The 11,116-nt window shown below is 47.6% G+C and overlaps 1 protein-coding gene across 1 annotated transcript; it reads left to right on the top strand.

Moving 5' to 3' along the window:
• Positions 1 to 4: 4 nt before the first annotated feature.
• On the top strand, positions 5 to 10,357 carry SPRTN (SprT-like N-terminal domain). The gene is made up of 5 exons (XM_066586046.1): positions 5 to 300; positions 399 to 498; positions 2,514 to 2,642; positions 5,102 to 5,369; positions 7,809 to 10,357. Exons 1-5 carry the CDS (start codon positions 47 to 49, stop codon positions 8,438 to 8,440), a joined length of 1,383 nt encoding a protein of 460 aa, XP_066442143.1. The 5' UTR covers positions 5 to 46; the 3' UTR covers positions 8,441 to 10,357.
• Positions 10,358 to 11,116: the final 759 nt, after the last annotated feature.

Here is an 11,116-nt window from a genome sequence, read left to right as displayed (position 1 = left end):
CAGTGGGCGGAGCCTGTCAGTCACTGTTGTTGGGGATGGCGGAAGAATGATGGACGCAGACCTGCTGCTGGCGATAGAGCTGCAGGAGCAGTACAACCGGGAGGAGGAGGCCGCAGGGAAGCCCCCCAGCCGCCATGTCTCCCCCGCCGCTCAGCCCCCGCTCACGGCTGTGGTGGACCCCTCCTGGGAGCTGCTGGACCCCAACCCCAATATCCACGAGCTCTTCCTCCAGTTCAATGAGATGTTCTTCTGGGGGAAGCTGCAGGGGGTGGAGGTGAAGTGGAGCCCCAGGATGACGCTGTAAGCGCACTACATCTCCCACAATGCTGCGCAGCCCGTTATATTTGGGTTAACCCCTCCTTGACTTGCGTTGTGCTTTTTTTTCCCCGTTTCCGCAGATGCGCCGGAGTCTGTTCGTACGAAGGGCGGGGAGGTCTGTGCTCCATCCGGCTCAGCAAGCCGCTCCTGATGCTCCGACCGAGGAAAGATCTGGTGGAGGTAAACGGCCCGGCGTCTGCGGCGCGCTCACACGGGCGTATTCTCTAATGACTGCGGAAAATACTATGGATCACAAATCTGCAGGATCGGTCATCAATAGTTAATCGGCTGGAGTGCGCCAATCAGCTGACCGGGCGCCCGCTGACCCCCGTGTTGAAGCAGAGAAACTGGTTGCAATTAGACCCCAGCCTGCAGTTACAGGCGCCGGCCACTACGCCGAGGTCGGAGCTGCAGCTTCCACTCTAACCCTCTGTAAATTGCTGCCCGGTCAGCTGATCAACGATTGATGACCGATCCTGAAGATACTTCATCAATAGGGTTTCCCTGGAAAAACCCTTGGGTGCATTCAGACATGCGTATTTTTTTTAAGTGGACCGACATTGCACACAAAAAAATCGCAGCATGTCCTATCGTGGTCTGTATTCATGATCGTAAAAGTGTTAGGAAAAAAACCCCAAGGCATTGCACACGGATCTTACATGCTGACGCACTCTTTACACATGTGGCCAGGCGAAAGTGAAAAAGGCGTTGGGCCTTCTTGCGTATTTTTTGCGTTCGTGAAAGTCGGATGGCACATACACAATAAGAACGCATGGAGCACGTACATACGCAGCGGAACCAGTCCGTTTTTCAGGGAACTAAGCTGCCTACACCTGTGTGAATGAGCCCTTAGAGAATTACCTTTAACCCTTTCCAATCCAATTTGTATCCTGGTTTTCCTAGGGGGCTTACTCTTTTTCTGCCGTTATACAACGGCGCTATCTGCTGGCTAAAGCAAGTACTGCATGAGGTGACACATTGGATAGGCTCCGACAGCAGAGAGGCTGGCAATATACAGTAAGAGAACCCTGCCGGATGTCTTCCAACATCGGAGCTGTACAGCCTTAAATCATAATGTCTTCAGAGGTCTGACAGTGGATTGGAAAGGGTTAAGGGGTTGTTCCACAAGACAGTTATCTGATCAGAGGGGTCTGACAACCAGGATTATCGCAGATCCCGAGAATGGGGGTCTCAAAGGGCCCTGAATGAACGGAGCAGCGGTCATACCTGCGCGCTGCCACTCCGTTCGTTTCAGTGGGACTAAATGACTAAACTAGACTATCTGCAGCCGTCACACGGAAATGAACGGAGTGGTGGCTCGCAGGCAGGACCGCCGGCCCATTCATGCAGGACCCTCTCAACTGTCGGATCACACCAATCACATACTTACACCGGGGAGGGGCGGTAAGTGTTGTAGGTGGGCTGAGCCCTATAAGGGGAGGCTTCACACCGCAGAATTCTCCATATGGATTCCGCAAAATAAGCTTCTTTCTGCCGCAGTTTTTCTGCACGTACATTCAGCGCTGCAAATTAATAAAATCCACATACGAAAAATGGCCGCGTTTTGGCAGAAATGACACGTCACTTCTTGATGTGGAAACGCAATTTTCTATATTTGCATTCTGCAGTGCAAATGCTCAGTAGAAATTGCGCTGCAGCATTTAACAATTCAGGAATTTCTCTTCTTATCTGTAGTGCTGTTCCTCTGTTACTCCTCCTGGAAATTTTCAAGTAAATTGCCATCTGGGCCTTACCACTTGCGGAGGGGATTGTCCTTGCACTCTGATGCTATAGCTGACATTGCTATCAATATCAGCTAGTGTAGGGACACCCCTTCCTCAACATAGTAATGCCCAGCTGTCAATTTATTCATAAACTTCCAGGAGGAATAGCAGAGGACCACACACTAGAGTTAAAAGAAAATATTCTTCAGGATTGTTATATTAAAGGGACTGCAAGGCTAATATAAACTTTCTGGCGTGGACTATTTGGAAGGGTTATGACCCTGATTCAAGATATAAAATCCTGCCATTTCAATGAACGATCCAATAAATCAGAAAATCTGCTAATCTGAAATGCTCCCCCCCCCCCCCCACGGTCCTGAGAGTATAGAACAATGGTATGTACTAATGAGCGTTGTGTAGGAGCGAGGCTCTGAGGCTGATGGTGTCTTTTGGTTTCCTCTTCCATCACAGACGCTTCTCCATGAGATGATTCACGCCCTCCTGTTTGTCACTGACAACAACAGAGACCACGATGGCCACGGGCCGCAGTTCCACAAGCACATGAATCGCATCAACGGTCTCACTGGTGCCAAGATATCGGTAAGCAGAACCTCAGTGCCCTCTGGATGTAGCGTGCTTTGTAAATCCAGGGGTGCACACTAGGAAGTGGGTGTTAAAGGGGTTTTCCGAGAGTAAGGGTACGTTTACACGTAGCGGAAATGGCGTGGAAAATCCGCATCAATGTCCCTTTTATTAGAAGGAGTGAAGTCTGCTGCAAAATCGGATTTTGAATCGGTACCAATTCCATTATGTGTGAACGCACCCTTAGGGTATCTTCAGGGTGTGTTCACATGGCTTATTGTGATGTGGAATTAGCAGTTTGTATTCCACTTCTAGAACTGCGGCAGAAATCTGTGGATCCGCTTGTGGATTTATAGGCAACATCTGCGTGCGCAATTTGTGACGTTTCTGTGTGGATCTGTACGAAGAACTAACTTGGCATTATTTAATGTAGAAATGCGCCGGAACCGCCACGCACGGACTTTGCCCATTGACCGGGCTAAGTTCATGTGCAGATAAGCTGCAAAGTGCACAACAGAAATCTGCACCTTGGCTGTGGATTTGTGCCGTGGCTTTAGAGGCGAAATCCGCATGGAAAATAAAAAATCAGCAAGTGAAAACGCGTTTCGGGGACGCTGAAGCACTTCTTTCCTCCTTGTCTCCCTGCCATGTACAGGACGCCTGGCACATCCAAAAGCCTTTGGAATAGTGTCGCACCCAGGCATCCTGCTGTGTTTAATCCAGCCGAACTGACAAAAGGACTCGTCCCCGAAACGTGTTTTCAGAAGCGGAGGGTCCGGGAATATGGTCTTCAGACGGTCATCCTTGTGTAGGGTATGATAGGGTTTCTTTGCAGTCTTCCTTAGTAGCTCTCGCTGTGGATTGTAGGTCCCTTTTAGAGGTACACAATCGTTTCCTTCCTTTTCTGTATTGGAGTAGTTGACTTCTGGGTATCCTGGTGGCTCTGGTGATTCCTGGGTATCCTGGTGGCTCTGGTGATTCCTGGGTATCCTGGTGGCTCTGGTGATTCCTGGGTATCCTGGTGGCTCTGGTGATTCCTGGGTATCCTGGTGGCTCTGGTGATTCCTGGGTATCCTGGTGGCTCTGGTGATTCCTGGGTATCCTGGTGGCTCTGGTGATTCCTGGGTATCCTGGTGGCTCTGGTGATTCCTGGGTATCCTGGTGGCTCTGGTGATTCCTGGGTATCCTGGTGGCTCTGGTGATTCCTGGGTATCCTGGTGGCTCTGGTGATTCCTGGGTATCCTGGTGGCTCTGGTGATTCCTGGGTATCGTGGTGGCTCTGGTGACTTCTTGGGTATCGTGGTGGCTCTGGTGACTTCTTGGGTATCGTGGTGGCTCTGGTGACTTCTTGGGTATCGTGGTGGCTCTGGTGACTTCTTGGGTATCGTGGTGGCTCTGGTGACTTCTTGGGTATCGTGGTGGCTCTGGTGACTTCTTGGGTATCGTGGTGGCTCTGGTGACTTCTTGGGTATCGTGGTGGCTCTGGTGACTTCTTGGGTATCGTGGTGGCTCTGGTGACTTCTTGGGTATCGTGGTGGCTCTGGTGACTTCTTGGGTATCGTGGTGGCTCTGGTGACTTCTTGGGTATCGTGGTGGCTCTGGTGACTTCTTGGGTATCGTGGTGGCTCTGGTGACTTCTTGGGTATCGTGGTGGCTCTGGTGACTTCTTGGGTATCGTGGTGGCTCTGGTGACTTCTTGGGTATCCTGGTGGCTCTGGTGACTTCCTGGGTATCCTGGTGGCTCTGGTGACTTCCTGGGTATCCTGGTGGCTCTGGTGACTTCCTGGGTATCCTGGTGGCTCTGGTGACTTCCTGGGTATCCTGGTGGCTCTGGTGATTTGGTCTTCAATTGGGGTGGGATGGTAGCCCTGATTTAAAAATGTCCCATCTGAGGTATGTGGGCCGATCAATTCGTTTTCAGTGCTTAAAACGATGATGAGGTCTCATCACCACGCAATTAAAGACAGAAAGACAGTGATGTCCATCTAGTGATGGACACAACATAGAACACATGAAAGTTACTATATTAAAAGGCAACTTCAAATCTCTACATCATAGAAAAATTTGAGACAAGTTTATTACCATCCTGACACTCTCAAGAAGCTTCATGGTAGAATGCAGCATATGAGAAATCTATAGCAGATGTAACACTCTGGCCTGGTGACCCCATAACACCAATTTGGTGTATATATAATAATGCCTCTCCAGACCAGTTCCATTGAGCCTGAGGAAAAACCCTTAGTATGTTGGAAAGCTCGCTGTAACATCATGTATTTTTGTCAGCCATTAAAAGCTATCATATCTACAAGATGACTTGGTTTCTCTTACTGAGAACATCACATTTTGTACTTGGTGTCATTACTTAACTCTTTATGATGAGGAACGCCTCTATCAAGTGTGTGTGCCTTGTATACTCATACATGTGATATTCTTATTTCTTTAACCCTTATATGCTATGTCTTGTTCTGTGTTAACAGGTTTTCCATAGTTTCCATGATGAGGTGGATGAATACAGAAAACATTGGTGGCGCTGTAATGGTCCTTGTCGGCAAAGGGCTCCATATCACGGTTATGTGAAGCGTGCGATGAACAGAGCTCCATCCAAGCTTGATCCCTGGTGGGCTGAACATCAGAGATCTTGTGGGGGCACATTTATAAAAGTGAAGGAGCCGGAGAAGAAAACTGCTAAAGACAAGAAGGAAGAGTCCTCGGACGTTCAGCCTAGCAAAAATCCGAGAGGAAACGGTATTTGGGGATCATGGGGGCGTCCTTCCTGTCATCTACACCCTTTCTTTCTTAAAGGGGTTTTTCCAGGGAAATGCAATTAATGACGTGTGCTCAGAATAAGTCATTAATAGCTGATCGGTTGGGGTCCGCCACTCAAAACCCTGGCCGATCAGCTGATTGGGTGGCTACTGTCAGAGCGGAAGCAGATAACTCCGACCCCTCTCTAGTGGAGGGAGTTTGTGGCTGCTTGCGCAGCTCTCTTTGATTTTATTGACAGCAACGCCTCTGGTTACAAGCACCGGCCACTACACAGGAGTTGGAGTAGCAGTAGCTTCTGCTCCGTACCCCATGTGTTGGGTACTGACAGCGGGCACCTGATTGGCAGGGGTTCCAAGCAGCAGACCCCAACTGATCAACTATTGATGACCTATCCTTGGGACAGGTCATCAATATTTCCCTGGAAAACTTCTGTAACTCTACACTACTGCTCATTAATTTTAATATCTCCAGATTAATTGATTTCTCTGTAAAGGATGAATGTGATCCATGTGTATCACACAGAAATGATCATCCAGAGTGGCTTTGAGAAACGCAGAGCATAGTTAGTGCTCATTTGGAGAAGGTTTCTCCTGGGGGGTGCAGTAAACCATCAAGAGATACTCTTATGTTCAGCGTATGTGATCGACCATGACAAGGACAACCTTACGTGACCTCAAACCAGGAGGACAAACTAATCGGAGTGTTTCAAACAGGACAGATTCAAAACAGCTGGACAGATCCGTGCTGCGCTGATGGAAACGAGGTAGAAAATGTGCAATTGTGACCGTCAAAATGCTGTCTTCTGGCTTGAAGGGATGTGTTGCAGCATGAAAACCATTACCTAGACACAGTAATAAAGAGGGCATTGTGGCCTAAAAAGCACAGGAGCCGGTCCACTAGTCAGCAGAAGAAGGTTCTTTCCACAGATGAATCGAAGTTTGAGATATTTGGATCCAAGAGGTGAAGGTTCATTTGTTGTTCAGCAGCTTCCTGCTTGTGGAAGAGGTTCTGTTGAGGTCTGAAGATGTTTCCGAGGTGGTGCGGTTGTTGACTTAACGAAAAATCGGAGGAATCATGGACTCCCAAGTGTTTCGCCAACATCCTGGTGCACCATACTGGCACCCAGCGTATTGGTTGTGATTTCACACTACAGGAAGATGGCTGACAAAAACCTCAAGATATACATCATCCAGTCTGTGCAAGAAGTACGTTCTGTCTGAAGACCGACAACTGATGCTGAGAAACTGTCTGGCCATCCAGAGTTCAGATCGCAATCCAGTCGAACTCCTTTGGGATAATCCGGATAGGTGTGTTTAAGATATGCAAGTTACGAGCCAAAATGGCGTTTAGGAGTTGCTACTAAAACTTTAGACAAGTTGACCGACTGAACGCCCTGCGTGTATGCACTGCTGAGGGTGGATACTTGGATGAGAGGAAAATGTAAGGAAATCAAGTCTCAATTAATTTGCAAACCATGTGTATAAGGATAACACATGAATCCATATTCCTCACATACCACAGGAACTTTTCTTTATTTCCAAAAAATGGACTCTGGGTGGTGTACTGAAATTAATGCGCAGTAGTGGTCTTACCCCACCTCTCTCCTCTGTCCCTTTTTACATTTGACGCTTTTATTTTTAGGGATTTCTGAATACTGGAACTTCACACCGTGTGTTTGCTCTGTAGCATGTACTGGGTGACCATCACAAATCTCCACCGCCCCCATGTAGTCTGCTGTTGTCACTGAGTCCCCTCCTAACAGCCTCCCATTTCCAGTACATGATGGATGGCTATTACCAACCAGTCATCTCTGCCTCACCCTGCACTGGGCTGAAATGTGCACGCTGCATGTGACATGCATGCTGCTGCGCAGGGCACAGTCTGCAGCCTCTCCTGGGCCTTTTACATTGCTTTTCTGTGAAGGGCGTTTTCCATTGAATTCTTGACTTCTCTGCCCCAGTGACTTTTGGCGCAGCTTCACATAGTGCAATAATTAGGCAAATGAGCACTCCTACAAATCTTTTGGCCAACAAATGCACAGATGCTCGTTCATTAGCAGATCACATCTTTTATGCAGCCAGAATAAACCCATCATTGTCAACTGCACAGCATTCCATCTGAACGGAGGATGTGCTGCAAACAACGATGATTCTCTTGGGAACCAATGATTGCATTGGCAGTTGTTCGCTCCCAACGCAGAGTGCATCAGCCTGTGCAGATCTTGTTCAGGGGTCGTCATACAGCCCTATAATTGGTTCGTTAGACCCGCATCTGTGATCCTTCAGCAACCTGCTCACAATTTTGAGATTTCTGTAATTACCGCTTTTGAGGTGATGCCTGAGCAAGACATCTTGGGACATGTGGTTTCAGACCTTTTTTTTTTTTCCATGTGACCTAATGACATTTTCTTTTCTGCAGGAAAACCAGAAGGAGGCGACATACGTTCATTTTTCCCATTTAGCGGCAGCGGTTACAGACTCGGTGGGTCCAGTCAAGTATCTCTCCCGGTGAAGGTCCTTAGCACCCCTATGTCTTCCAGTAAAGCCTTATCAAGTCCTCCTGTAAAGCCAGTTCCGGCCAACAGTGCCTTGTCCTCTGTTACCAACAACCCAAGGCCCAACCTGCCCAGAGTGTCCGTGGCCAATACCAAAGCCTTCACAAACATTAATGGATCCCCGATAAAACTCCCAGGATACGGCAGAAACGTTTCCAAAGCATCAGGGTCAAAGCCTGGGACTCTAGACGGCTTTATCCAGAAGAGGCTCTCCTTTGTCGTGCCCAGCTCATCTCAGGGTGCACCGTCTACCTCACAGGGATCAAGTCAGGATGAAAGTCAAGGCCGGCCTTTGAAAAAACCTCGCCTGGACATCGAAATCAGAAAGGACAGTTTCCCACGAGGCAACTCCTTTAGGGAAGAACCAGTCATAATCATAGATGGTTCCGACTCCTCTAACCCCAACCAGAGTAAGACTGTGAACTGCCCGGTGTGTGGGGCGAAGGTTATAGAAGCCAAGATCAATGAACATCTGGACAATTGCTTAAGTAGCTAATACAGAAGAGCATTATTACTTGATCCTGATTACGAGATCCTGTGTTTTTTTTTCCTTGACCCTCTCAGGGACGTGTCGGCCATTTCCACACTACTATTGCTGCTGCTTAACGACCTTGGACCTCCGAGGAAGTGCTGGTCATGACAAGTGGAAAGGATTTTGATGGCCGCTTTATGTTACAGTCACCATTGATGATTTTGTATTAGTCACTTTAAAAGCAGTCATTGCGCCAAATCTCAACAACACCATGTTCGAAATATGCAGAGAACACAAATCTTGTGACGGCGCCCTCTTCTGTCAAATCTAGCAATTCTATCCTGCTGTTTGTTAGTGGTACCTGTTTCAGGGAAGCTAAGCAACAACCAATATGGCCGCCATAAAAGATCATGTAGGATATGTCCGCTTGGGAGGTATTTTTCCGCAGCGGAAAATCTGCAATGATTGTAGACTTCGCAATGCATAGGGTGAATTTAGTCAGCGAAGGGTGAAATCCGCTGCAAAGAATCCACAGTATAGACTGACCGCGGTACAGATTCAACATCCGCACTGCAGGTCTATTTACACGGTGGGTTACACGAGGATGGTATTTAGTAAAATTTCATCCGCCTTGCTAGTACTGTCAACCCGGCGGATTTTCCACATGCCGTTCCCTTGTATGTATAAGCCCTATATGAACCCAAAAGAGGTTGAATAGAATTAGAAGAACGTGGCTTCTTCATTGCAGAAATGGCCACACTTGTCCTCAGGTTACGTGTGGTATTGCAGCTCATCTCCATTCAAGTGAATAGGGTTGAGATGCAATACCACATACAACCTGTGAATCAGTGTGGTGCTGTTTTTGAAAGGAATTAGCCATGTATCTCTTCTCTGATTAGCAGATCAAGTGAAACGGCACACTAGTCTATAGATACAAGCCCTGCGGCGTCCTTCATGGCGGTCTTTTTGGTTGTCAATTAATTTTCCTAGAAATAAGGACGCTATATCACCATTGTTTTGCAACTCTCATGGAGAGCAGCATAAGGTAGTGACATTCAGACTCATTGTAGTGACATGTTGCTGCATGTATCTGTGCAGTAGTTAGGGAGAAACTTGCATTTTACTAGTAGCAGCCACAGAGAGAACTAGTCCTTAATATTTATGAGCTGCAGCTAGCCACACCCACCCTGTCCTCCAGCCAATGATTGACAGCTGTCTGTGTATTACAGTGCATAGGAGAACTGACAATCCTTGGGTGGAAGGTGGGTGTGGCTAGCTGTAGCTCATGAATATGCATGCTACTAATGCGAGTTTCTCCCAAACTACTGCACAGGTACGTAAAGCAGACATATTCCTAATCGGCACGATGGTCACTACCTTATGGTGCTCTCAGTGGGGTGCAAAAAGAGGGTGACTGGTTCCCTTTAAGAGTTTCTATTTAATGGTCGTTTTTTGTTTTTTTTTGTATTTTAGAGGTAAGTGCAATTTAATTACTGACCAAAGAGCCGGTTCTGTTTATTAACCCTTAGTGTTTGGTCAGAACAATCTTTAGTTACATTTTAATCCTATACATGTATCTTGGGTGCAGAACATTTACACTGCAGATTCTGCCTCCGTCTCCTTCCAAATGCAGCTGCTGCATTACTGCTTTTTTGTTTTGTTTTGTCTTCTTGAAACAGCGCCATTCCTGTTATAGGTGGTATCTGGTATTGCAGGTCAGCTCCAATCACTTGAGCTATACTACCTGACAGCACTTATGTATAAAGAGCCGCTTCTTACACGGCCCGATGATCAGACACCCCCCACACCACCATGTTTTGCTTTACTCTGCTGGCTGCACCACTGAATGAGGATTCCTCCCGCAGTCCTCTTGGTGGACAATGTTTGTTTGGTTTTATCTTTTCTATGTTAAATTAAAAGAGTTTTATTATTGAATGAAAACTTTTATCAAGTTTTGTGCTTTTATCAATAACTGGAATGGGAGGGGGGGAGAGGGGGGGGGGTGACTTTCTTATACTAATGTTGGAAGACAGCCGATACATCAACATTACATTGGTGTTATAGTCTTGTGCACGACTGCACCTCCATTTATTCTTTTGTAGGTTCTCTATGTAATCAACTGCAATCCGTCCAGTGGACAGTATTGCAGTACATTCTAATCCGGAACGTCTGCCCCTCCCCTTGTCTGATTAACAAGGGGAGGGGCTGTGGAGGACTTCCTTTTAGGGGTTTTCTGCCCCTTTTTTTTTAATTTTTTCCAACTGATGACTTATCCTCTGTAGATAGGTCATCAGTAGTTGATTGACGGGGATCCGCCGCTCAGGACCTCTGTCCATCAGCTGATCATCCGGCCCACTGTCATCAGCTGACAGGGGAGGAAGTGGGAGCAGCAGCTTCACTCTCATTGAAATCAGCGGGAGCGCCACGCTGCTCCTACACTTCCTGCTGCTGTTACGGACTTCCTGTCCTGTGCAGGAAGTGGAGTACCAGAGCTGTGCCCCCATTGATTTGAATGGGAGTAAAGTTGCAGCTTCCACTTCCTCTCCTGTCAATGGCAATGCTGTCCAGTGCAGCAGGACGGATGGTTGGCTGATGTATGGGGGTCCTGAGCAGCGGACCCCTGTCCATCAACTACTAATGCCCTGTCTAAAGAGGATAGGCCAGCAGTTGAAATAAAGGGAAAAAACTCCTTTTAAAGAG

This window comes from Eleutherodactylus coqui, chromosome 13 (genome assembly GCF_035609145.1).
Source record: "Eleutherodactylus coqui strain aEleCoq1 chromosome 13, aEleCoq1.hap1, whole genome shotgun sequence".
Classification (NCBI taxonomy): Eukaryota; Metazoa; Chordata; class Amphibia; order Anura; family Eleutherodactylidae; genus Eleutherodactylus; species Eleutherodactylus coqui.
Note: the sequence above shows the minus strand (reverse complement) of the source record. Positions and strands in the feature narration are given on the sequence as shown.

Bases quoted from the DNA above. Each gene is read 5' to 3' on its own strand.
- SPRTN (XM_066586046.1), top strand. From the start codon at position 47: ATGATGGACGCAGACCTGCTGCTGGCGATAGAGCTGCAGGAGCAGTAC. The intron at 301-398 runs GTAAGCGCACTA...CCGTTTCCGCAG, and splicing joins TGGAGCCCCAGGATGACGCT to ATGCGCCGGAGTCTGTTCGT. The intron at 5,370-7,808 runs GTATTTGGGGAT...TCTTTTCTGCAG, and splicing joins CAAAAATCCGAGAGGAAACG to GAAAACCAGAAGGAGGCGAC.